General features: G+C 36.6%; 3 protein-coding genes across 7 annotated transcripts; 1 reads left to right on the top strand and 2 right to left on the bottom strand.

Annotated features, from left to right (window-relative positions):
• Positions 1-2,461: 2,461 nt before the first annotated feature.
• LOC125195976 (Tetratricopeptide repeat (TPR)-like superfamily protein) lies at positions 2,462-5,879 on the bottom strand. The gene is made up of 2 exons (XM_048094290.2): positions 2,832-5,879; positions 2,462-2,760 (listed from the first exon to the last, which is right to left on the bottom strand). The coding sequence occupies exon 1, from the start codon at positions 5,633-5,635 to the stop codon at positions 2,843-2,845; it is 2,793 nt and encodes a 930-aa protein (XP_047950247.2). The 5' UTR covers positions 5,636-5,879; the 3' UTR covers positions 2,462-2,760; positions 2,832-2,842.
• An 8,100-nt stretch (positions 5,880-13,979) lies between these two features.
• Positions 13,980-19,717, top strand: LOC125194098 (autophagy-related protein 11-like). Of its 2 annotated transcripts, none has more exons than XM_048092131.2 (6): positions 13,980-14,231; positions 14,488-15,842; positions 16,303-17,953; positions 18,553-18,770; positions 18,838-19,051; positions 19,153-19,717. In XM_048092131.2, exons 2-6 carry the CDS (start codon positions 14,899-14,901, stop codon positions 19,561-19,563), a joined length of 3,438 nt encoding a protein of 1,145 aa, XP_047948088.2. In that variant the 5' UTR covers positions 13,980-14,231; positions 14,488-14,898; the 3' UTR covers positions 19,564-19,717. The 2 variants fall into 2 exon arrangements, with proteins under 2 accessions (XP_047948088.2, XP_047948089.2); XM_048092132.2 differs by lacking the exon at positions 13,980-14,231 and adding an exon at positions 14,257-14,398.
• A 1,002-nt stretch (positions 19,718-20,719) lies between these two features.
• LOC125191955 (uncharacterized) lies at positions 20,720-24,164 on the bottom strand. Of its 4 annotated transcripts, none has more exons than XM_048089397.2 (6): positions 23,839-24,164; positions 23,260-23,532; positions 22,795-22,968; positions 22,596-22,705; positions 21,755-22,086; positions 20,720-21,524 (listed from the first exon to the last, which is right to left on the bottom strand). In XM_048089397.2, the coding sequence occupies exons 1-6, from the start codon at positions 23,950-23,952 to the stop codon at positions 20,917-20,919; spliced, it is 1,611 nt and encodes a 536-aa protein (XP_047945354.2). In that variant the 5' UTR covers positions 23,953-24,164; the 3' UTR covers positions 20,720-20,916. The 4 variants fall into 4 exon arrangements, with proteins under 4 accessions (XP_047945354.2, XP_047945352.2, XP_088925851.1 ...); XM_048089395.2 differs by having other exon boundaries at positions 23,260-23,535; positions 23,839-24,163; XM_089069725.1 differs by having other exon boundaries at positions 22,596-22,702; positions 23,839-24,162.
• Between the last annotated feature and the right edge of the window lie 1,516 nt (positions 24,165-25,680).

The following is a 25,680-nucleotide window of genomic DNA, read 5'->3' as shown; positions in this document are numbered from 1 at the left end:
CGAACCACGAAAAGCTCATAGAGAAACCTGCCTTAAATGAGCTACTTCAAACAACATAGCTCACTCAAATGAAATGAAACAAAAACAAAAAAACGCAAAGACAAGACGGCTCGAGGGAAACCAAGGCATACATAGACACGACACAGCACAACACCTAAAAGAGAAGACACCCAAAAAAAAAGTGAAGCCAGACAGAAAAAAATCAAGAAGGAAGTGGACCGCCGTTGAAAGAGTTTGATTACTTACTTTGTATCTACATGGTCATAAATCTAAATCCAAAGAAGAAAGAAGCACGATAGTGTTACCCACCCAATCAAAAATTATAATGAAGCAAGAACCTTAAGACCATCTCCATGTTATACGAAAATGCATCTAATGGTACTGCAAAATCATCCTATATTATAGATTTTTAAGTAAAATATACATATCTTTAGATTTACGCTAAAACTATACTACCAAAACACTTTTCTGATTATTACTTATTGCATTCAAATTCAAAATCATTCTCTATTTACTAAAATAGGAAAAGGGAAGGAAGAGACATAGAAATTCAAGAAAAAAAAGCATGAAAAAAACTTACAGAAGAGAACAGCAGAGGCGATGGAAAGAAGAAGAAAATAAGAAATACAGTAATAATCGAATTAATTTTATTAATATTTGGTTGTTACTTATTGAGTAGAGGGCTAGACCATATTATCTTTGACTGTATTAGTATAATTACCGTGATTCATAAAAAATAAACAAATTTTCAACCAAATTTCGAGCGGCAAACAAATATTACACATTCAGTAAGATCCTACTTCATTTATTTATAAATGCAATATACAATATCACAAAAATTAACAATAGATTATTTTAAATGATATAAAAATGTTTAAAAGCCTTAATATAGGATTAAAAATAATTTTAATTTTTTCCAACCACCAACGTATGTGTGGCATGCATGGAATTATCACGTATATGCAAGTATTGAAGCTTGAAAATCGGAAAGTTGTCTTAAAAAAGGGAGAAAATGGTTGGCTACAATATCTATGGTTATAATGTGGGGTGAAGTTGGCTATAAATAGTGTCGTAGTTTTAGACATTTTTCATTGAATGTTAATCAAAATGGCCGGAAAAGGATCTCTTGTGGTTGTGTTTCTGATTTTGGTGGTGGGAGGTGTGCAGGCTAGGAAGCTTGCTGGAGTCCAGCCTGATCTTTCTAAAAAAGAAGCTGCCAACGATGAAATTGGTGGTGGCGTTGGAGAAAAGGGAGGAGTTGATGGTGGTGTAGGAGCTGGCATTGGTTCCGGTGTAGGATTAGGCGACGACATCAAAGAAGATAAAAATGCAGGCGGGAAAAAGGGAGGCGACGCTGGTGGTGTAGCTGGAGCTGGAGCTGGAGCCGGAGCTAGAGGCAGAGCCGGAGCTGGAGCTGGAGTGGGTGGTGGCATTGGGGCTGGAATTGGTGCTGGAGCCGGAGCCGGAGCCAGAGCTGGAACCGGAGCCGGAGCCGGAGTTGGAGAGGGAGCTGGCATGGGTAGTGGAGGCAACAGGAACCGTGGAAGTGGGGAAAAACGAGGTGGCACTAGGACTGTCGGAGTAAATGATATTGGTGTGGTTTCCGGTAGGGGAAAAGGTAAGCGTGATGGTACATTATTAGACAGCAAAATCAGTGACATTGGGTCTGGTGGTGGAGCTGGGGCAGGTGGCGGAGCTGGGGCTGGTGGAGGAGCTGGGGCTGGCGGTGGATTTGGGGGCGGCATAGGTGGTGGTATTAGTGGTGGTATTAGTGGTGGAGCTGGGGCTGGTGGTTTAGCTGGGGCTGGGCTTGGTGGTGGAGCTGGAGCAGGTGGTGGAGCTGGAGGTAATGGTGGAGCTGGAGGTAATGGTGGAGCCGGAGCTGGTGGTGGAGCTGGAGCTGGAGCTGGTGGTGGAGCTGGAGCTGGAGCTGGGGCTATTGGTGGAATTGGGGGAGGAATAAGTGGTGGTATTAAGGGTGGATTTGGTGGAGGTGGAAATGTAGGTGGTGGAGCTGGTGCTGGGGCTGGTGGTGGAGCTGGAGCTGGCGGTAATGGTGGAGCTGGGGCTAATGGTGGAGCTGGGGGTAACGGTGGAGCTGGGGCTGGTGGTGGAGCAGGAGCTGGAGGTGGGGCTGGGGCTGGAGCTGGAGCCGGCTGGACTGGTGGTATTGGGGGTGGAATCAGTGGTGGTGTAAGTGGAGGTGCTGGCGCTGGTGCTGGTGCTGGTGGTGCTGGTGGTGCTGGTGCGGGTGCGGGTGCAGGAACTCAGGGCCGTGCTGGTTGATTCAACTGAACAAACCACCGCTCTAAATAGTTTCACATATCTTTCCCTTTAGTTATGTATTTCCCTAAGTAGTCATTTTATAACTTTTTTTTTTGTTGAGATAAATGCATTTACTTGCAACCTCGATTTGGAACAAAATTTCAGTTCTATTTCTGATGTAATGTTGTACCAGTGGTAGTAATAAAATGTTCTTTTCAAATCCTGCGACTTAGCTATCTATCTATACAATGATACAATTATAAACATGTTACTATGAAACTATATATATATATATATATATGTAACAGCCAAATTGTGGATCTCTTCCTACTTCAACTACAAGGAGCTCTAATCACAAAATACAGTTAAAACAATCATCAGAATGCTCTTAAACATTACCCGTTTTTCGTGCACCACGGATCTGCATATCTGTCTCACCGCTCCATACATGCTGAATGCTCGATATGCCAAGCCAACAGTAAACAAATTCGACACCTGAAAAACAGAAACGCATTCTAAGCTGAGCCAATCAAGAGTCGGAAAACGAACTCATGCAGGAAACTTACTACTGCAAGAATCACAGTCCCATCTGCTTCATCCACAATGACCACTTCACAGCCTCCAGAAACATATCGTTCTTTTTCAGTGCGGTTATTAGGTTTGTATATGTTATCCTGTCAGGTTCAATTCCGTTTCCTCTCATCTCCTTAACCAAACCAACGGCCTCTTCAACCATCCCAGCAACGCCATATGCTTTTATTAATGTGTTATAGCTGCACAAATCAGGGCCGATTCCACGCTCTTTGAGTTCCATTAACACAGCTGCAACCTCATCAATCCATCCTCGCTCTCCATATATGTTGATCAAGATGTTGTATGTGTAGAGGTCAGCACAACCTATAGACGCCTTCATCCTCTGCAAAACATCTCTAAACTTATCCATTTCCCCTTCTTTCCCGTAGACGTCCAACATGCAGTTGTAGGCTTCAAGAGAAACTGAAAAGCCATCAAAGTGCATTCTCTTCACAGCAGCTGACATATTGCTTAAGTATTTGTTTTTCCCATAAGCAGCTATGATCGTGTTGTAAGATATAACATCAACCAAGCCTCGCCTCTTGGCTATCCAAAATACCTTTCTTGCCTTCTCAAACAGCTTGGATTTCCCATAAGCATTCAACATTACATTGAAGGTAACAGTGTTTGGTGAAAATCCTTTCTGTAGCATTTCATCGAATAGCCTTGAAAGTTCGTCAACCGGTAATGCCCGTGCACAGCAGTTTATCACACAGTTGTACATTTCCTCGTCCCAACTTTCGTCGTTTTTCAGCACTTTATAGTACAGATCTGCCAATTTTCCAGCCTTGCCACAACGCTGATAAATGCGAAGTATGTCACGAAGAAGATAAACATCAGGCACAATATTCTCCTCTTCAGCCATCAAGTCAACAACCACACAGGCCTCTTCCAGATTCCCCGATTTGACATACATTCTTATAACAATGCTGAAGGCTACCATGTCCAGTTTGACATCTGAACTTTTCAAGTCAATATAAAGTCCTTCAGCTTCTGAAAACATGCTCATTTTGCTGTAAATGTCTATCATTGTGCATGAGATATTCAAGTTTGGCTTGGCAGATTTTGGCATGTGGATAAATATCTTGATAGCGCTCTCCAGGCATCCCAAATCTTTGCATGAACATATTAAGAGATGGTATAAACTGTCCTCAAATATGGGATCGTCCCACTGCTTCTCTCTTAGAACTTTTAGAGCATCATCAACCAAGCTACTTTTTACATAAGCCGTTACAAGAATTGCACAAGATGTCTGGTTTTTAAGAACGTGATCATACATGGGTCCTAGCAAAATCGAAGACATCATTTCCACTCTATTAGCCTTCTCATATGTCTGTAGAACAATCCCGAGAATGGAGGACTTTGAACAACCAATATTGATCATGTCATCAACAGTTGCAATAGCACCCTCCTCATCTTCATGTTCAGCTTGCAATCTTATCAATGTATACAAGTTTGAAGTGCTAGGCTTAAAACCTAACCTCTTGAGCTCGATATAGTAAAGCTTCACCTGCTTATAGTCACCTGCTCGACCCCAACCTTCAATCATCAGCCTATATGTTGTCTCATCAGGCATAACACCAGCATCTTTTAGATCACAGAACAATTGCTCTGCCCCATCCATTTTCGAAACTTTGCCATGCCCAGTGATCATCGTGTTATATGCAATTACGTTAGGAGAAAAACCAGATTCTCTCATTGCATAAAACACTTGCTTAGCCATGCTCAACTTTCCCTGCTGGCAGTAAGCATTGAGCAGAACTAACCAATTATCATGATTTAAAACAACTTCATCTTCTTTTAGGAAACCAATAACCGCTTCAGCTTTTCCATACAATCCCATGCGCGTATAAATTGTAATCATAGCTGAATATGCAGAATGACACACTATCTTCATCTTCCTCATCTGTGAAAACGTACACTCTGCCTCCTCAACAACCCAACCTTTCCGGTAGAGAGCCATCAGCATCCCGAACGTAGCAGCATTCGGCTGAACCCCGCAGTTGAGCATCATCCTGAACCACCTAGAACCGATTTCCACTAGCCCATTCTTATAACAAGCATATATAAGGGTATTAAATATCTGATAAGTAAGCTTGCAGCCCGACTCGGAAACCATCTCCTTAATCATGACCTCTGCACCATCCCAATCCCCTTTTCTACCCAAAACCCTCAATACCAAATTATAAGCAGTCAAATTCTTCTTCAACTTCCTATTAACTTTCATCCACTCAAAAAACCTCAAAGCTTTACTATCATTGCTTCCCTCAAGCTGCTCTAAGATCTGATTGCAACAGTCTAGGCTCAAGTCAGCATCAAGAGCATTGAAATCTAACTCAAACACAGTTTTAGAATCGAATGTATTTCCGAAATTTTCTTCACACTTATGCTTTTTAGCATTCCTTTGATCACGCAAACTATTTTTGCTCTTATTCCTAAATGTCTTTCCACCCCTGAACTTCTTCCACACATTCACCCTCACTCTATCAGAATTCCCATGAAAATTTTGGCCTTCTAAAACCAGATTATCATCACCGGCCACATACTTCTTCACATTATCCGTCCAATCATCGTCCAAATTGGATTCAGATTTATCCAAAAACTCATTTTCCAACCTAGAAACCCTAATGTGTTTCAGTTTACAAAATGGCTTTAAAAAAAGTGCTCCCCCATTTGTAATCAAAAAGCCCGAATACACAGTATATGAAGCAAAACTGAAAGAATTAAAAGGAGAACTTAGCTTCCTGATCTCATACGAGGTGTTATCAGGAGAAATTAGGGGCTTGAGGGAGGCCATGGACTACAATAGCCCCTGATTAATTCTTTGCATTTACTGAGAAACTAACATTAAGAAGAAGCCTTCGGCTTCAATTTGAAAGCAGAACCTGATTATGAAATTAATTGAGCTTCGAAGAAGTGGATTTCAGCTGGAAAAATCGTACCTTTGTAGCAAAAAGAGTAGACTATAGAGAGGATAATGGAAGCTGAAAGAAGTGGAGGAGGAGAAGCTCTGTTATGAAAATATATTCTCTATGCATTGGAAGATACTATCGGTCTCAAAATAAATAGGTCCATATTATGTTAACTTATTCCTCTAACACGTCATTACATAAGTATTATACTTCATTTATTTTATTAAATATAAAACTTTTTTTCTCTTGAATTGTCCAATATACTTTTTAAAATTGAAACAATACTATTTTTATTTTGTTCTCTTTCACTTAATTCATAAAACAAACTAACATAAAATCTTGTATCAAATGCTTGACATTTAGTGTAGCGATAGGAGTATAAAAATCTGATATGCATTATTAGACTATCCTTTCCAACTTATATTTCTTAAAATAAATTACAAAAAACTCCTAATTCCAGATGTAAAAAATATTTTGAAGTGTTTTTTTTTACTATATTATATATTTGTGAGGCGGCGACCATGACGCCATTAATAAGAACTAAAGAAAAGGATAGGACTTAGATGTGTTGAAGAGTGGGCATATGCACAATATGTAGATTCAACTAGAGATGCCCACGGTTCCAGAACCGGTGCGGTTCGAAACTGCCGATCCAGTTTTGGAAATTACCAAACAGCAACCGAACCATGAGGGTGTTTCACGGTTACGGTCCTCGTGCAATACATATTGAAGAGGTGGATGAAAAGGGCAAGACAAGAAGTTTATAATAATGATTGTGGTTTATGCTCCTTAGATTTTTACAATGTCAAGAACAAGAAGTTATCATTTGAAGGAGTTGATGCGCCAATTTTTTGACGTCATGAGCTTAAGTGTCCATGACGTTGAAACCGTCAAAATAGCAAAAAAGAGACTCTAGGAGCCTGATGTTGAGATTAGAAATTATGCATCCCCCTTGTAAGAACGATAGCCACACCTTGAGAATTGAGGATAATGATATCCCTCAACACGGTTCGACTCGAATTCTTAATCCTCTTAAGAGAGTGTCAAAGGGAGCGACAAATTATCGAATGAAGAGTGTCATAGAGAAGTGAAAGAAGGGCAAATCTTTGAAAGGGAAAAAACCCTTGCAACAATTTCATGGCATAAATCCATGAACCAAACAACAATGTGGAGTACGAATTTTCAAATGAATCCAGGACACCAAAATATGGTATGTGTATGTATATTTGATTTCTTTGATGGTATATAATTTTATAATACATCATCATATATGACGCTTGTTTAATCTGGTTATGCCCAATCATTCTCATTTACTTTATTATTGACTTAAGTATACTTTTTATACGTAAAATATATTATCCTAGGTTTATAATATGCTTTAGTATATCTCTTTACGTACTCTTATTTTTTTTGGCTTTGCCAGACTATCAAAATGTGGCAAGTGTACCTCAAATTATGTTCCCCGGTGATTGTCCCCCTTTAATTTATCTCAAGTTGAGAAAGATAATTTGAATTAGGAAAATTTGATTTCGCTCCCATTGTTGGATTACAAAGAAGCATTTTGAAAAAGAGTTTATGATGATTTTAAGCTTAGAACTATTATGCGTATCTTTTATTTGTGAAAATATTTAATGTATTAACTATTGAGTACTTTTGATATGATTAAACTTTTTTGTTGGTGATAGTATAGTAGTTTTATTTATTTTTATTTTATTTTAATTGCTATTTATTGCGACGATCATTTATTCTATTTTATTTCTAGAGTTTTTTATGGTATATTAGCAAACTTTTAATATAATAAAATTATTTTTTGGATCATGTTATTATTATTAAGTACTCCTATCTTTATATTTTAACATATAATACAACAATTATTAAGTTAATGGGCTATATAAAAAAAATAAGAATTGTACTATATTATCATTCGTGATTTAACGTGCAGCAAAGAATTGTATTATATTATCATTCTTATAAATAATTTGTTAGAGTCCTATTAACCACAAATCCACTCTTAAAAATTGAACTAGAGACCAAATTAGGGCCATCCATTTTCTTAATCTTGTGGTTATGATTAATATACAATTAATTTAATATTTTATTTAATAAAAAAATAATTTAATTTTAATTTATTTTAATTTTTATTTAATTTATTTTAATTTTAAAAAAATTATTTTTAAAAAAAAATTATTTTTTTATTTTTTTTTATTTGATAAAAACTTGTTGGGGTAAATAATGAACTATATTCACTACATAATGAACTAAATAATGAACTAAATGAAATATGTTATGAACTTATTACTTCATCCAGTCGTGCGATTACTTCATTCCGTTAGTTTATTACTTCATTTATCCATGCTATTACTTCATTCTATTAGTTTATCACTTCATTCCGTTAGTTTTTTACTTCATTCAGTCATGTTATTACTTCATTCCGTTAGTTTATTTACTTCATTCAATCATGTTATTACTTCATTCTATTAGTTTAGTACTTCATTCCGTTAGTTTATTAATTCATTCAGTCATGCTATTACTTCATTCCGTTAGTTTATTACTTCATTCAATTATGTTATTACTTCATTTCATTAGTTTATTAGTATTTCATAATGTGTTATGACATAATTATCTTTCAGTTGAAGTAAATTCAATATATACTAAATGCGAAAAATTATTTCATAACATACATTCATTTAGTTCATTATGTAGTGAATATAGTTCATTATTTACTCCAGCAAGTTTTTATCGAATAAAAAAAATTAAAAAAAATTAAAAAAATTATAAATTTTTTTTAAAAAAAAATAAATAACCTTTTTATTTAATAAAATATTAAATTAATTGTAAATTAATCAAAACCATAAGATTAAGAAAAATGAGTGACCCAAATTTGGTCTCTAGTTCGGTCTTTAAGAAGGGTTCGACATTGATCACAACTCTAATTTATTATGTTCAATATTTGTTAAAAGAATTAGTCTATCAAAATTTTAATATATTCATCGTTTTAACATTGATTCATGTAAGATAAAATTTATAATTTTCATAAACAATTTCTTATGAATAATTTCAAAATAATGACAACACAAGTTTTGTTTATGTTGTAGTATCAAGATGAAAGACTCCTCCCCAAATATTATTGAGAAAAGACATGAAAATTTGAAGACGTTATCTCTAAAACTATGAAAAAAAAAATATCCAAAATTTAGAATCATTTTTATATAGAAAAAATTTAATTATGAGAGTTTATTTTTGAAAGCCTTGTGGCCCGCATATCCCGATAGGTTAGCCCCAAACTCGGTGGATTAGAGTTAAGTTTGAAAATCTACAACTCGAATAGCCCGCACCTAGAGTTGTTAACTGGGTCAGGCTAGCCCGGCCTAGCTTGGCCCAGGCCCAGCCCACTAGTGAAGCAAGTGGGCTTGGGCTTGGTTCATTTATGCACTTTTTATTAGCACTAAATAAACCTGCAAGTATACAGAGTATATATAGTATAGTTAAAGGTTAGTACCGGGATATCGAACACGGGAAAAACAATCACAGATTGGCTACCTTCTACTAAGCGTCTTTCACTATTTGAAAAACCGAGAGAAATTCGGAATTTTTGAAAATAAAAACAATTAAAAGAAAGTAAACAACTAATTGCAAGTAAATCACCGAGATAAAATATGAGAGATAAGGGAATTATAGGGATGTGCGTTCACAGTTATAGTTATACAAATTCCTACTACAATATCCTAGCACAGTCCTTACTTCAGTAGGACGAGTCACCTAATTTTTGCCCATGTGGCACAAGCGTAGATTACTAACACTAGAATTGTGAATCCTAGTTCCGTAACTCCTAAAAGCTCCTAAGAGGCTAAGACCCTTGAAAAGTAGTCTCCACTCTCAATTAACAGTGTCATTTTAAAGGAAGCTAATTGTAGTGTCTACTAAGTGGACCTAACTCGCCAACCTCCTCTCACGATTATGTAGCAAGTTATATTAAATTATCACAGAATGTGTCACTCAAACGTGAAGCATTATCCAACAACTTAGGGAAGAAACAAAGTAAAAACAAAACGGATATTAAATAGCAAAACGAAATTGTATAACCAAAGTAGTTACTAACACATCTTTAAAATCCTATGAGTTTAGTTACACATGATAGAATAATCTAAAAACATAGATTTTAGGGAAAACAAAGTGAACATAAGAACTAAAGTAATAAAATCCAAAGGTTGAATCTTGTAGCTATGATCTTCTTTTGATTCCTTCTTCAACTCCTTGCACTATGAAGAACTCTCAAATTTATGTTTTTGAATTAATTGGCAAAAAGAAGATCCTTAATGAAAAGGTTTGAGGGGGCATATATAGTGCTAAAATCGTCCCCTAGTAAATAAGGAAAAAAGTGGCTAAGTTTGGTAAATCTTGGGAAGAAAGTAGGTCAATTCTGTGTGCCGCGTTTTCCCAGCGGGCCACTGACCCTTAGCCAGCGGCCGCTGCGAGTTGATCCGTAGCCTCTGTCTCTTGGATAGCGATCACTACACTATGTTGCAGTGTAAATAACCTCGTAGCTTCTAGATCTCTTGGAACGGTTGCTGCGCACACCCCAACGGTCGCTGGGCGTGTTCTTCATTTCAGCACAACTTTCTCCGGAGCGGACCGCTACTGGTTCAGCGGTCGTTGGGCCCCAGCGGCCGCTGTATGTGTTGCAGTGGACAGCTGGGCGTCTCGAATGCTCCAGATTTCCAACTTCGACTTGTAGCTATCTTTTTAGACTCGAATATGCACATTTCTCACAAAACACGTAAAAATACCAAAATGGATAAAACATACTCCCTCCGTCCCAAGGTATTAGACCAACTTTCCCTTTTGGGATGTCCCAACATATTAGACTCATTTCCTTTTTTAGCAAAAAGCATCTATCTTATTTTATTCTCCACCTACTTTTTTCTCTCTTCTCTCCCCTATTTTTTCCCTCTCTCATACTTTACTCTCTCCACTTTAACTATTTAAATATCAATTCCTTAAATCATGTGCCCAAAAGAAGTGAGTCTAATACTCCGGGACGGAGGGAGTACAAAATATGGACACGAATTGTAATTTTGTAATTAAAAACGGATCAAATAAAGGCCTTAAAATAGTGCAAAATCCGAGCATATCACTCATTGGTTGAAATGGGTTCCAATTGGGCCATTTTGTAAACACAGACCCATGACTATCTAAAGCCCAGCCCAGGTTTGGCCCAGGCCCATCAGAGGCCAACCTTATATAATTAGTGTTTTTAATATAATTAGGTAATTAACCATTAATTACCTAATTATACCGTTGGCGATTGCACAATAATTTCTTGAAGTAGGCCATTATTCGCCAGTCAAATCGACGAGTGAGAGTAGAAGCTTAGCTGCTGCGCTCCTTTGCTACCACCGTCCATGTGGCCGTTAACTTCTATGAGATGATGGTCATCGTTGATGGGTGATGAAACCAGAGTGCTTTGCCTGAATCACAACGCACACACCGGTCGTATGGCGGACGAGAAAGAGACGACAGCTGCCTAGAGTTCACCAATTGTGAATGTGGGTAAAGAGTGAAATAATGCGTTTGAGAGGGAAGATAAGGGGTATAATTGTAAATGTGCACCCATTTCTTGATGTAATAATTGAATCGAGAATTGAATATCACCTCATTCGACAGTTTTATTTATGGCGTTATATGAAAGGAACAATGCGAGCTTTGCCTTAGTTAGCGGGCTCGTGAGTAATGAAACCAATAACTTAGCCCAGATTTAAGCCCATTTCTGGTCATTTCTGCCAAGGTGAATGGGTGTCCTAACTATTTTATGTCATTTTTCTAAAACGAGGGCAAAAATAAAGCACATCACTTATCTTGGGGCGGAAGGAGTATTAGTTTTATACTCCCTCTATTTCGCCATAGTTGAGGCGAAACTTTTCGGCGCAGAGTTTTAGAAAGGAATATTGAGTGTGTTAAATAAATAGATAAAAAAGTAAGAGAGAGGAAAATGTAGAGAGAATAAAGTATAAAGTGAATAAAGTAGAGAGAATAAAGTCAGAAAGAGAAAAATGTTACCATATATAGAAATGACTCAACTATTAAGAAACTTCCCAAAATGCAAAAATGACTCAACTATGAAGAAACGGATGGAGTAATAAATAGGGAACATCTTTTTTTTTCCACGAACTTTGTCAATCTATCATTTTAGGTCCGTGAAATTTGAAAATATCATTTGAGGTTCGTTAACTATGAGTTAATATCAATCAAAGTACTTTTTTACTATTTCCAAAATTTTCTAGATGAAAATACCATCAATACCTTGAAGAATATATATTTTTAATAAACTTATCACATCCTCATATTTTTTATAAATATTTTTACTATATATTTTTGACGAATTTTCTGACCTTCAATATTATCACTTAATTTTGTGGCATGCAAAAAAAGTTTCTTCTTCAATTTTTTATAATTAAAGCATTTTAATATATTTTTGAGGTATGGATACTCGTAAAAATTAATGTCACAATCAATAGACGATACTTGAATTTATATATTGTTAAAATTCTTTAATTATAAAAGTAAAAGAAGGAACTTTTCTTGCATGTCACAAAATTAAGTAATAATATTGAAGGTCAAATCATATTTAAAAAATTCGTCAAAAATATATAGTAAAGATATTTATAAAAAATATGAGTGTGTGATATAAGTTTATTAAAAATATATACCCTTGAAGGCATTGAGGTTATTTTCCTTAAAAAAAACTTGGAAATAGTAAGAAAGTACTTCGATTGATATTAACTCTTAGTTGACGGACCTGAAATGATATTTTCAAAGTTTACGGATCTAAAATGATAGTTTGACAAAGCTCATAGACCATAAAAGATGTTCCCTCTATAATAAAATGTGAGTGGAAAAAGGTTAGTGGAATGTGAGGCCTATAACTATTTATTGGATAGTCTAACCGGGACTCCTAAAGTGGATACCAAAAATGGTAATTCGGGACTCCTAAAGTGAGACGGAAGGAGTAATATTTTTAGCATCTCTTAAAATACATAAATAAAAAAAAACAAAGCCCAGCCTGGTCCGACCCAGACCCACTTGGGCTGGGTAGCAAAATTAACAAAAGCCCGGCCTAGCCCAGCCTAGCTCAGATATGGGCCTGAGCCTCGATATAGGTGGGCCTCATTAGGCCTGGGCTGGTCCAACCCACTTGACAACTCTACCCACATTCAAATTGCCCGACAATCCTAATAGATTGGCCTGAATCTGAATGAGTTAACCCAATTGACATCCTAAAATGAAATTAATAATTTGCATAACCATAATATTTAAATATTATAGTGACATCTAATACATAACTTATGAAGTTACCTCTTTTAAATAATGTATAAAGACCACGAAATTATGAATGAAAAAAAAATCTGAAATGAAATAAGAAAAATAAATAAAAAAGGATAAGAATAGGAGAACCTAAACGATAATTTAGACATTTTTGAATTAAAAAAAAATTCATCAGAATATTAAAGATGTCTACATGTATTTTTCTCACAAGAATACCTAATGTTATACACTTTCACATATCAAATTATATTCTATTCATTCCAAAAAATAATTCTATTTTGTCATTTCAGTCGACACACTAAAATCAATTCATTTCAATTTTCAAAAAATTTCAAACACACGTTACACTATTATTACAAGTCTCTAACTATTAATACTACTCGAATTAGTGCTTTTTATTTCTCTCATCTATTTTCACTATTAAAACACATGTCATTCTTATAATCTCATTTTCAGAAAAATAAACTAAAATAAATTAGTTTTCAGGAGATCGAGCTCTCCAAGATTGCTGCACCCTAGAAAATTCATAATATCAAAGCAATAATATAGTCTATGTACACTACAAACATGTCCAGGTGCATACATCAAAAGATTTTTGTATTTACACGTTATTATTGTAGTAAGTTCCATCTATCTTGTTAAAAAATGACAATGTTGTGCATGTTAGATGATCTCATTAAAAATAAAATGTTTTTTAAAATAAAAATAATAATATTATTTTTTTTATATATATTTTTACTTTATTCTACTCTCATTAACTCAAGATAAAATTATAATAAAATTTCGAAAAGCAAATGTTTGATTAATAAAGAAACGGAGCGAATATAAATACATCTACAATTATTGATAGACGTAATTTCCATAAAAAATCATAAGTAGAGTACTTGAATAAAAATGGTTAATGATGAATCCAATCCCTATTCGGAATTGTTCTTCGCAATCCACAGCAACACAACATAGGCTGCTGCTGCTATTGTTGCTGCCTGCGTAGGTCACAACTCACAAGGCTCTGCCTTTTATTTCACGCTATTGTTTATTTAATACTCGAAGAAAACAAACAAAGATTACTTCTTTAACCATTAGTTTAATCAATCATTCGTCTTCGGAGGAAAACTCCACGCCATTGCCACAACCAAGCCTATCTATTCATACACCAAGGTATATTCACAAAGATTTAAGATTTTCGCACACACAACACGGCATATTGGATTACATGGGTTTTCGTGTTCAATTTGTTTTTCTTCTAGTTGTGGATTAGAGCTGATTACGTCTCCATCTCCTGTGTTTTTGGGCATTTTGTTTTAAAAAAGTCTTCTTTTGTTGAGGTCGTTAAGTGGGTTTTTTTTACCCACTTTTGTTATTTTTTTTGTTTTTGTTGTGGTGTGTTTTCGACTTTTCGGTTGCTTGATTGCAGGTGTGCTCGCCAATTGTGATTGAAGTTGGGGATTTGTTAATCGTATGCGGTCGGTCTGTTGAGAATTGCGATTTTGGGTTAGTCGGTTTCAATTGAGTTTTCGATATTCTGGAATATTTTATGTGCGCAGATCTCCGAGGAGGCTTTTTGGATTTCTGGCAAAGGAAATAGGTGTGGAATTGAAGTTTATTTGGTTCGATAGATAGTGGTTTGGGATTGATTAGGGTTATCCTGGAGATTTTGTGTGTGTATTTGGGATATTGGTGATAGGATCTTGTTTAGTTCTTCTGCTCTGATTAGTTCGTTGTATCCAAGCGTGCCGGGAGAAGGGGGATTGGGTTTGCCTTCTGCCGAAGCTGTAGGCAGTTGATTCTTAGATTATATTTGTCGGATCCTGGTGGGGGCGGGACGATGAGTTCTAATGCATTGGAAGGTGTTGTTCAATTGGGGAAACTTGTGATTCATATTGCTGAGAATGGGCACTCGTATGAGCTTGACTGTGAGGAATATACGCTTGTTGAGGCTGTGCAGAAGTTCCTGGAGTCGGTTTGTGGGATACCGTTCAATGATCAGCTTCTGTTGTGCTTGGACATGAAATTGGACTCTCAACGCCCACTATCGACTTATAAACTCCCATCTAGCGAACGAGAAGTGTTTTTGTTCAATAAAGCAAGGATGCGGAGCAATTCGCCTTCCCCCCAGCTGGAGCAATGTGACATTATTGATATCCCAGATCCCCCAGCACCGTCCTCATCTCATAACCCTCATCCTCTGGATGATGCTTCAGATCCTGCACTAAAGGCCTTGCCTTCATACGAGAGGCAATTTAGATATCATTTTCAGTGGGGAGATGCTATTTACAGCCGTACATCAGCTAAAATTGAAATGTGTGAGAGGCTTTTGCAAGAGCAGAAGGTGCAAGAGAGGGCGTTGGAGATTGCAAGGGGTAATTTGGATTATTTCTACAGAATTGTGCTTCAAAACTACAGCGATTTTATGAAATGTTACTCACAGCAGCACCGCCAACATAATAGCCTTTTGGTGAACTTTGGGAGGGATGTGGAAAAATTGAGAGCTATCAGACTTCATCCATCATTGCAAACTTCTAGCCGGAAGTGCCTGTTAGATTTTGTGAAAGAAGAGAATCTGCGGAAGACAGTCGAAGATTGCAGTAGTTCCCACAGGCAGTTTGAGAACAAAGTTTCAGAATTTAAACAGGAGTTTGGAGATCTAAAGCACAATACAGAAAATTTATTCTCTTTAAAGGCTTCATTTCTTGTCAAGGATTTGGAATTGACAATAAAAGAGCACCAGCAGTTTATTAATGAGCAAAAGAGCATTGTGCAAGCTCTCAGGTCCTCTCTCTATCTCTCTTATATGAGAACACACACACACACACACAACGCATTCTATGTCCCAACTCTTCTACCTATTTGGTTGGTATGGTGTGTTTGCATATAGCAGAACTATACAAAATATGTATATTGTTGGTCAATCTACTTATGTTTTTTTAGTAACTTTAGATGATAGATTGCTTGAGTTGTTCTGATGCTAGAATTTATGGTTTTTGGTCTTGAAGATGAACTTATGATGTACAAGATGTTGAACTGTCCTGCACTAAGAAGGAAAGAAAGAGTAACTAGCGTTTGCAGTCTAATCTAATCTCACCCTTAGATTTCCTCTGTCATGAGTGTTATTAATTTATTGGTTAATCGATTTTATTGTTTATCCAATTTTTTCATTATGTTGTATGCTGTAAAGTAAGAATTTGCTTCAAAAGATATTACGACTAAAAATATTCTATTTTTGGTGCAGTAAGGATGTAAATACCGTAAAGAAGCTTGTGGATGACTGTATTTCCAGCAAGTTGTCGTCTTCATTACGCCCTCATGATGCTGTTTCTGCATTGGGACCTATGTATGATAGCCACGAGAAAAACTACCTTCCAAGGATGCAAGAATGTGATCGTGCGATTTCTAATTTGCTCAACTTCTGTAGAGATAAAAAGAATGAGATGAATAATTTTGTTCACAATTACATGCAAAAGATTGCATATATACAGTTCAGCATCAAAGATGTGCGCTACAAGTTCTCTGTGTTCCAGGAGGCGTTGAAGCGTCAGAGTGATCAATTTGAGCACCTAAAAGTTGTGCGTGGGATAGGTCCTGCTTATAGGGCATGCCTTGCTGAAGTGGTGAGAAGAAAAGCTTCAATGAAGATCTATATGGGCAAGGCTGGGCAGTTGGCTGAAAAACTTGCTGCAGATAGGGATGATGAAGTTAGGAGACGTGAGGAGTTTCTGAAAGTCCATAATACTTTTATTCCTCGCGACATTTTAGCATCCATGGGGTTGTATGACACCCCTAACCCGTGTGATGTCAATGTTTCCCCCTTCGACACTAATTTGCTTGCTCTAGATTATTCAGATGTAGACCGTTATGCTCCTGAATCACTGGTAGGACCCTCTACTAGGAGTGAGAAACATGGGTCTCCGAGGACATCCCTGTCAATGTCGAATGAGGGTTCTCTCTCATCTGAAGTTGAAGGATGTGGCGTAGACCTCCCAGAGAAGTATGATTTTCAGGAATTTATTGAGGGGTCAGAATTGATGGAGATTGCGGGGACTAGCAAGATGGAAGTTGAGAATGCGAAACTGAAAGCTGAACTTGCTTCCAAAATTGCCCTATTATGTTCAATGAGCACCGAGCTTGACTATGGATCTTTTGATGATGAAAAAATAGAGAACATGTTGAGAAATGCTGCGGAGAAGACATCTGAAGCTTTGCATCTGAAAGATGAGTATGGAAAACACCTCCAATCAATGCTAAAGATGAAGCAAATGCAGTGTGAGTCTTATGAAAAACGGATTAAGGAATTAGAACAAAGGTTGTCTGATCAGTATCTGAGGGGTAAGATTTCGGCAGATGGGGACGAATCTGCAGTTTCAACTGCAAAGATAAATGATAACAAGTCGGATGTATCAGGACTTGAAGAAGTGCCCCATGCAATGGAAGAAGTCTCTTGCGCATCGAGCTCATTGAAATCGGGGGTTGTCCCTGATCATAGTAAGGCACAAGAAGGACTAGGGGATAATATGACAGACTCCTCTATCATGTTAAATCCACAGTTGGATTCATCAATGCTAGATCTGCACCGTGAGAAAGGACATCTCCATGACAGGGAAAAGAAAGATGTACCGTTGTCTGATGTAGGCATGGCACTTACTGCTAGTAACATGGCGGTCAGCATGTCTCGACCAACAGACTTATTGTCTTATGAAACAGCTGTTCAGCCAGATTTAGGTGCTAAAGAATGTGATAGCCTTGTGGTAGAATTGCAAAACGCCCTAGCAGAGAAATCAAGTCAATTAGAGAATGCAGAAACTAAGATCCAAGAATTAATGGATGATGTTTCCAAGCTTGGGAGGGAGTTAGAGATCGGTCGAAAGCTGCTCGATGAATCTCAGGTATTACTTACTGAAAATTTGAATTTTGATGTGTTGTTTACTATATTGGCACCAGATGGAAGCGGCAAGGGCTTGGGGCCGCAAGTGATCTGTTCATATTTTGTACAGTAGTTTGGTTTGAGAACTTATCTTTTCTAATAATTCTAGTTAAACTATGCTCAATGAGCAATAGACATGGCATCTATTTGCCTACACAGGCATTTTCCATCAACATTGAAAATATGATCAGATTACAGTTTCTAAGTCCATCCAGAAACCACTGCCTTTCTTGATTTTTAATTTTCTCTTGATTTTGCTGATTGAAGACGGAGACGAAGATTTTAGTTTGTGGCCAGCATGAGTTCTTTCTCAAGTAAAAATGTTGTTTTGCAATACATCCATCTTTTGAATAGGAGAAACAGTGTGAGAACTTAAAATATTAAAATATTTAATATTTCAATTCCATTGGGGAAGGGTGCCGGTGTTCCATTTACTCTTTTATTGAAGATATGAGGGTGTTGTCTGATTGTGACTAGTATTTCTCTATTGATCTCAGTATATGTCTCTGTTATTAAAGTTCTACATATCTTAGGACCACTCTCTATCCTATTGTGTTGCAGATGAATTGTGCTCATTTAGAGAACTGTCTGCATGAGGCGAGAGAGGAGGCTCAAACCCATCTTTGTGCTGCTGATCGTAGGGCTTCAGAGTATAGTGCATTACGTATCTCTGCCATCAAAACACGCGGTCTTTTTGAAAGAATGAAAAACTGTGTTTTGACATCTGGGGTGGCAACTTTCGCTGATGCTTTGCGTAGTTTAGCTCAGTCTTTAAACAGGTAAGCACTTCTGCTCACTCCTAACATTGGTATGATTATGTGTGCTCAAATGGCTTTAAATTTACAGTGTTGCCAGTGAAACTGATGATGACGGTACTGTTGAGTTCCGTGACTGCATAAGGGTGCTAGCAGATAAAGTCAGTGCTTTGTCGAGACAACGTGCTGAATTGCTCGACAGACACTCCAAAATTGAAGCTGTAAGTGAGAAACTTACTAAGGAACTAGAAGAGAAGAAAGAGTTGGTGAATACTCTTTACATGAAGCATCAACTCGAAAAGCAGGTAACATATGCTTTCTTTGGTGTCTCGGTCTCATATCTATATATGTCAACAAAATATACATCCAGAAATAGGACATATGATGGAAAACGATTTAATTGCAGGCGAACAAAGAGAAGATATCCTTCGGGCGGTTAGAAGTGCACGAGATAGCTGCATTCGTCCTAAAATCTTCTGGTTACTACGAGGCCATCAACCGCAACTGCCCTTACTACTATCTATCTTCTGAGTCGGTAGCCTTGTTCACTGATCACCTCCCGAGCCGTCCAAGCTATATTGTAGGGCAGGTCGTGCACATTGAAAGAAGAATAGCAAAGTCACCAGCCCCGGCATCACAACAAAGCGAGCATGGTAGAGACCGGGTGGATGTGCTGATGCCGGAGATTGGCAGCCGGCGGTTGGGGTTGAGTTCAGCATCTGCATCAAACCCTTATGGTCTCCCTGTTGGGTGTGAATACTTCATAGTGACCATAGCCATGTTACCTGATACCACAATTCATTCACCTACTTCCTGATCTTGTTGCAAATTGGCAGATGGACATGATGGAAGGAAGATACCAAGTGTAAATATATTTTATGATTTGCTGCCGAAGATGAACTCTGTTTCATTTTACTTTCATCTTCTCTTGTATAGTTACAATTTGATTCAATCCATCTCTTTGTACATAATGGTTTCGTGGCATCTCTTTTCAACTCTGTTTATTTTACTCTTTCCGTCCTTCATTAATTGTTCACTTTTGTCATTTTTGTTCATCCCCATATTAATTATCCGTTTTCACTTTTTAACATAAATGATAAGTAGGTCTCATACTCATTTCACTCACATGGGATTTATATTCCAATAATTTTTTCTAACCTACTTTCCATTACATTTCTTAAAATGTGTACCGGTACCAAAGTGAACAATTAATGGGGGATGGAGGGAATAACATCTTTTTCCTTCCAATTAATATAATGGCAATTATGGCGACTTTGGATTCTTAGGCGTTCATATTCCCTCCATTTTCTAAAAATAGGAATTTTATTACGACACAAATTTTAATGCAAAATTAGTAAAGTGAGAGAGAGAAAAGTAGTTTAAAATAGTGAAATTAGTGTTAATTGTATGGTCTATTTCTTGAAGTGGAGGTTTTTATTTTTTAAAAACGGACAAAAAGGAAAAATTTCTAACTTTTAGGATACAAGGAGAGTATCATTTATCAACAATAATTTTATCTCAGTTGCCAGATCATAAACATATTTAATAGCAAAACACATCTAAGATTTTATACTAATACAATTTTTTTTTTTTTATAATTTTTTTATTTCATTCAATCCTTTTATTAATATATTTTGTTTCATTGGGTTGTTTTATAATTTTTGTTCATTAGATTCATAAACTATTGTATTTTTATTTACGAGGTTTTTTTGGTTAAATATTTATTTGAAGGACTGCACAATTTAATTATTTTTTTTATGTTGATTAAATTTATTAATTTTATTTTTTTCTTTTATTTATTTGCAATATCGATTAAAGAATCATTGAGAAAATGGTAAATTTATAAATTGATAACAAGCAATATCAATAAAATTTTCATTTACCAAATGATTTCTGAGTAGATATGCAACTGAATTAATAAATATAGTAAATCATCACACTTCTTTAATAAATTTTTCTCAACATAGTGAAGATTTGAGCAAGAAGCAATAAATTGTGTCAATTATCATCCATTTACATAACTAAGAAAGTGCGTAATCAAAATAATAGAAAAAAGGACCTATTCTTGAGCTAATATGTAGGGGATTCTTCACGAACCTTGATTTCAGAATCCTTGCAATAAACCTTAACCAAGATTTCCCATTACGAAAACAAAATAAGTGAAGAATCATCACGGAGATTGATATTCTTCACCTTCTTCAATTCCATATAACAAGTTAGAGAACCTTGGAAGAGAAGCAATACGCGGAAGCTGAAGAAGCAAGTCGCTAAGCGAGTCTTTTCTAGGTAGACCAGGCCCAGGCCAAGGTCTGTCTGCAGAATCTACTTCCATGGCTTGCTCGGTCTTCTCATGTGTAGAATGAACAGCATCATTTGTGAGGTCGAAGTAGACATTTTTTGCAGGATCAGCAACTTGGTTACGGTTTTCGCCATCAACAAGAGCACTGGAAGTTATGGCAGGTTCCTGCAGCAGGCTGCACAGAGAATCTACCTTCTTCATTAGAGATCTCTCGTCCAACCCCGCCAGACAGTGATTACTATCACTGAGCAAAAGTTGGGAGATGTTCTCGAGCATTTCATGGCATTCAGATGCCTTGGCTGAGGGTAAGCTTCCAGAAGTCACTTGCTCCGAAATACAGTTTCCAATGTGGTTCACAAGATCGGTCACTGACATGGAGGGGCGCAGCCCTGCTACCTTCAACGATTCCCAGCTTTTTGATCCTCCAGAATCATGCTCAATACTCTTCCCACTCCCTTCAATTGCTTGTGTATCAATCACTAGTAAAATCAAAAGGGGAAAATTATGTGAGTATGAACATTTAGCAGAACCTGAAAATTTATTGAGCTTGCTAGCAAGATTTAGCTTTCAAGAGTTAATAATTGACTTAAGCAGTTGATGCTCGACATGGTTATCTAATTGACACCTCAATGACAAGATTTTTTATGATAGGAACCAAGTTACAGATCCATAAGAGCAAATATCAAACAGGGTAAAAACTTTTCTATACCTGAGCTTGGTGATGCTGCTTCTTTAGCCACATGTTGCACTGTCAGGGGATTCTTTCCGAATTCGGGAGCCCGTAACTGTGGACCAGCCGAGGAAGCCACTTCCTGGAAAGTAGAGATGGGTGATCCCTTGGCAGCATGTGGCTGCTGCTGACTTCCCCCATCCCCCAAAGATTCTTCTGAATTTTCATGTACAGAAGCTTGTGACTTAAAGTAAGGGTCGTCCAGAATTATTTCAGGTTGTTGGCTCAAGACACCAAGACGTGTGTCACACTGAATGAGCTTTTCATAGTGCTTATCTAACATGCCAGGAGGACATTGTAAAAAATGCTTCCTACAAAAGAGCAGCAATTACTCATCCATGAGGCTACATCCAGCAAGATTGTGAAATTTAATAGAACAGCAGTAGAATTATTAAATTTGCATTTACCTGAAGAATCTATGTGCAACACAAGAACTTTGAGATAAAATTAAACAGTCATCTTAAGCTCCCGAGCAAGCACAACGCTCAGTAAGTTTTAGAGTATCTTTTCTTATGCAGAGAAAGAGTGCAAGTCTTAGATTTGCGAAAGTTAATAGACGGAGAATAAGTGTTTGTTCACCAGTCAAAAGTACAGGAGAAAAGGGATAATCAAGCATGCATGACAAGGAAGACGCGATTCATTTGCTCATAGAGATACAATTCAGTCACATGAAATGTTAAAGATGTTGAATCGTGTCTCACTAGTTTATACCTAAGAGAAGTAAAGCTCCTTAAATGTGAAGAAAGGAGTGAATTTCATGCACAAGCTTGACTGTGATAGTGTAAACGAGAGGTAAAACATGAAATCTACAGGGACTTACTTGTTTTTGCTAGCCTGCCCGTCAGTGAAGTCAGTGGTTGCCTGCCATAGAGTATGTTTTCTGGGTTGTGGATTGGTTTCACGAAAAAAAGCAGGTGGCCGAGCTAGCTGGAAAAAAAAGATAATAAGGACGGCAGATTATTGAATCACCTACTTTACAGGTGAAGATTATTATCACACATATAAAGAAAAATCATTACCACAATGGTTAAAGTTCCAGGACCATCATCAGGAAATTCAGCCTTCAGAGCAGTTATTTCAGACCACTGAATCTCAATTTTACTCTTGAGACCTCCATCAAGAACTTCCCACACAAGCTTATGCTTTGCAAAATAACACTTTGCCACCAGATCTCCTTCATATTTTGAAACATACTGCCAAAAAATCCAACATAAGCAATTGGCATGAATATTAACACATTAAGACGTATATGTAATATCTCAAAGTAGGACAAAGTTTCCCCATTTCTATCCAAACACTTCATTAAGTAGCATTCTTTCGAAGATCAGTTCACTTCAAGTTAATAATAATTTATTTACATCTTTATTTCATAATAACTTACACACTTCGTTACTCAACTCCATAAACCTTTAGTTAAATGCCTGCATCTTAAAAATGCAGGCTGACTTGACCAGAACAGTGAGGCAGAAATTCAGAAGCTCTACCTCCCAGCTGCCAATTCTCAATAACATGGCTGGAAAATTGGAAGCCTTCATCTTGTCACTAGCATTTGGTGCAGCACTCGCCTTCGTATCTTTCTTGCTTCCATGGTCAGTCATCTCAGTAGTATTCTCCAAGATAGAGCTGCTGCTTCTTTTGGAGAGCGTCATCTGGATTAAATCCAGCAATGACGGACTTTTTCTTAGGCGCAAACCCAAAGGACTCGGCTCATCAAGTGGATTGTACTGTGAAGGAGGCACATTCGACACAGCGCTCAACTGCTGAAAGAGAATTCAAGAAACGATTTTTAAGGAAACGATTCCAATATATAAGGAAAAGTTGAGGAGAAATCGCAAATTATTTACAAATGCATGTGGAATCATGATTCTGTTTATGAGAATTAAAAGTGGTTAAGTCGACTTTTTCCCCCAAAATCATCAATTTCTAAATGGAAGCAATGATCTCTTCTATCAGCCCATAAAAGGGAATAACAACGACAGCTCTAATCAACTAAAAAGTCCAGCTTCACGACATAAAGAAACAATATACACCCATCAAAAAAGGTCGAATCTTGTAATGAAGACCTGATTAGAAGGAGTGGCGGAGGCCAGACGAGCGCGCTTTGGGAGAGAGCCATACTCTTCTTCGGCGGAATCTTGGAAATTCTCTGAATGCAGCGATCCCATCAGCTGAACCATCAAAAACCCTTCCTGAAACCCCAAGTCTCAATTGAAATCTGGATGGATTCTCCCTTGCAATTGCAAACGAGCCAAATAGATGGATTTTGAGAGGAATCAAAAATTGACTTTGGTTAATGTGAAGAGAGAAGGCGGAATGATTCAACTCAGAAAGTTGGCAAATTGAATTCACTCCAGGATTTATTTATATAAACAAGCCGGAAAGATGAATTTTGACAGGATAAAAATTTACATAAAGTAGATACGGATTATTTCCTTTTATAAAGTAAGATAGTGTTATTTTTATTTTAAGAAACATCTAAAAGAGAAAATATTAATTACTTTAAATAGGATATTCAAATAGGAAAATAATCTTTGAGACGGATACAGTATTTTTTTATAGATTCGTCACGTCGGCCGTGAAAACAATCCAAAATAGATGAATTTTGAGAGAATTACATTGAAGAGTGGATTATTCAACATGAAAGTTGGAAAATAGTCACTCCAATATTTATTATTTATATTAATACAGTAGTACTCTACTTTTCTATGGATTCAATTCGGCCGTTAACTGACCAATTGGGCCTTCTACAAAAAGGGCTGTCGACATTTTTGTCCCAAAACTTTCCAGTGAAATTTATTAGGGCTAGCAACTTTTTATATCATACGAAATACATGAATATAAATGAAATTAATTCTTTTTAGTAAAGTTTTATTAGGCTCGTATTTTTATCGGGTTAACCCATTAGGAACCCGATAAAGTAATAATCAATTATTTTAGTGAATTATATTTTTAGGCTCTATGCTTTCTGAGACGAACATTTGTGGTCTCTATACTTGCAAAATATCATTTGTGGTCCCTATGCTATACCACTTGCTCGTTTCAGGTGCTTTTTCACTTTTTGACCACATTCTCGGACAAAAACGCCTCCAAAGGTCTAAAGGGCATTTTTGTACACTCTCTCTCCAAAAGTAGGTAATTATTTTGATATTTATATTAATTTAGGTACTTTAACTATGATTTGTGTTTTATTCGAATAATTTTTGTTTGGATTGGTTATAGTGTGTGGCACAGGGGCAGAACTAGTAAAAAGAAGGGTGTGGCTTAAGCCTCATCGCCCATCCCAATTTTTTTTTTCCAGTTTTTCTTCTTCAAAAATTTTCTAAATTTTTACAAATTATGTTTAGCCCTTATAGAAATTTTGCTGTAGAAGAATAAATGGTCATTGTTGAATGCATAAGAAGGCTTGAATCGGTGAGAATATAAACTTACAGAGATTAAAAATGATTTTCGACAACTTCAGGAAGAAGGAGCCTAGTAGGCAATAAAAGTGAAATAATAGTTAATTGCTATCACTTTATACTTTTGACATACTAAAATATTAAATTATTTGTGCTTAAAAGCCACGATATTTAAAATATTTCTAAGGACATTTAGATGTGAACCCCTTTTTTTTTATAAATCATCATTTTAATTGATTCATCTTAATTTGAGGAAATAAAATATGTGTTTTATAGTAAATCGATTTTTATTAAGTTAAAATCCAAAATTAAAACTATGCAAATTTTTTATACTATAACCAATCCAAACAAAAATTATTCGAATAAAATATAAATCACAGTTAAAGTACTAAAATGAATGTAAATATCAAATAAGTACCTACTTTTGGAGAGTGAGTGTACACAAATGCCATTTAGACTTTTGGGGGTGTTTTTGTCCAAAAATTTGGTCAAAAAGTGAAAAAGCAA

Source organism: Salvia hispanica, chromosome 4 (assembly GCF_029641045.1).
Source record: "Salvia hispanica isolate PSC_SH4W2 chromosome 4, Shi_PSC_v1, whole genome shotgun sequence".
Taxonomy (NCBI): domain Eukaryota; kingdom Viridiplantae; phylum Streptophyta; class Magnoliopsida; order Lamiales; family Lamiaceae; genus Salvia; species Salvia hispanica.
Note: the sequence above shows the minus strand (reverse complement) of the source record. Positions and strands in the feature narration are given on the sequence as shown.

Coding starts and splice junctions, on each gene's coding strand:
- LOC125195976 (XM_048094290.2), bottom strand. CDS start 5,635: ATGGCCTCCCTCAAGCCCCTAATTTCTCCTGATAACACCTCGTATGAG.
- LOC125194098 (XM_048092131.2), top strand. CDS start 14,899: ATGAGTTCTAATGCATTGGAAGGTGTTGTTCAATTGGGGAAACTTGTG. Junction 15,843..16,302: donor AGCATTGTGCAAGCTCTCAG/GTCCTCTCTCTA, acceptor TTTTTGGTGCAG/TAAGGATGTAAATACCGTAA. Junction 18,771..18,837: donor TTAGCTCAGTCTTTAAACAG/GTAAGCACTTCT, acceptor TTAAATTTACAG/TGTTGCCAGTGAAACTGATG.
- LOC125191955 (XM_048089395.2), bottom strand. CDS start 23,952: ATGGTTCAGCTGATGGGATCGCTGCATTCAGAGAATTTCCAAGATTCC. Junction 22,969..23,259: donor TGAGAATTGGCAGCTGGGAG/GTAGAGCTTCTG, acceptor ATTTTTTGGCAG/TATGTTTCAAAATATGAAGG. Junction 21,525..21,754: donor AGCAGCATCACCAAGCTCAG/GTATAGAAAAGT, acceptor TGATTTTACTAG/TGATTGATACACAAGCAATT.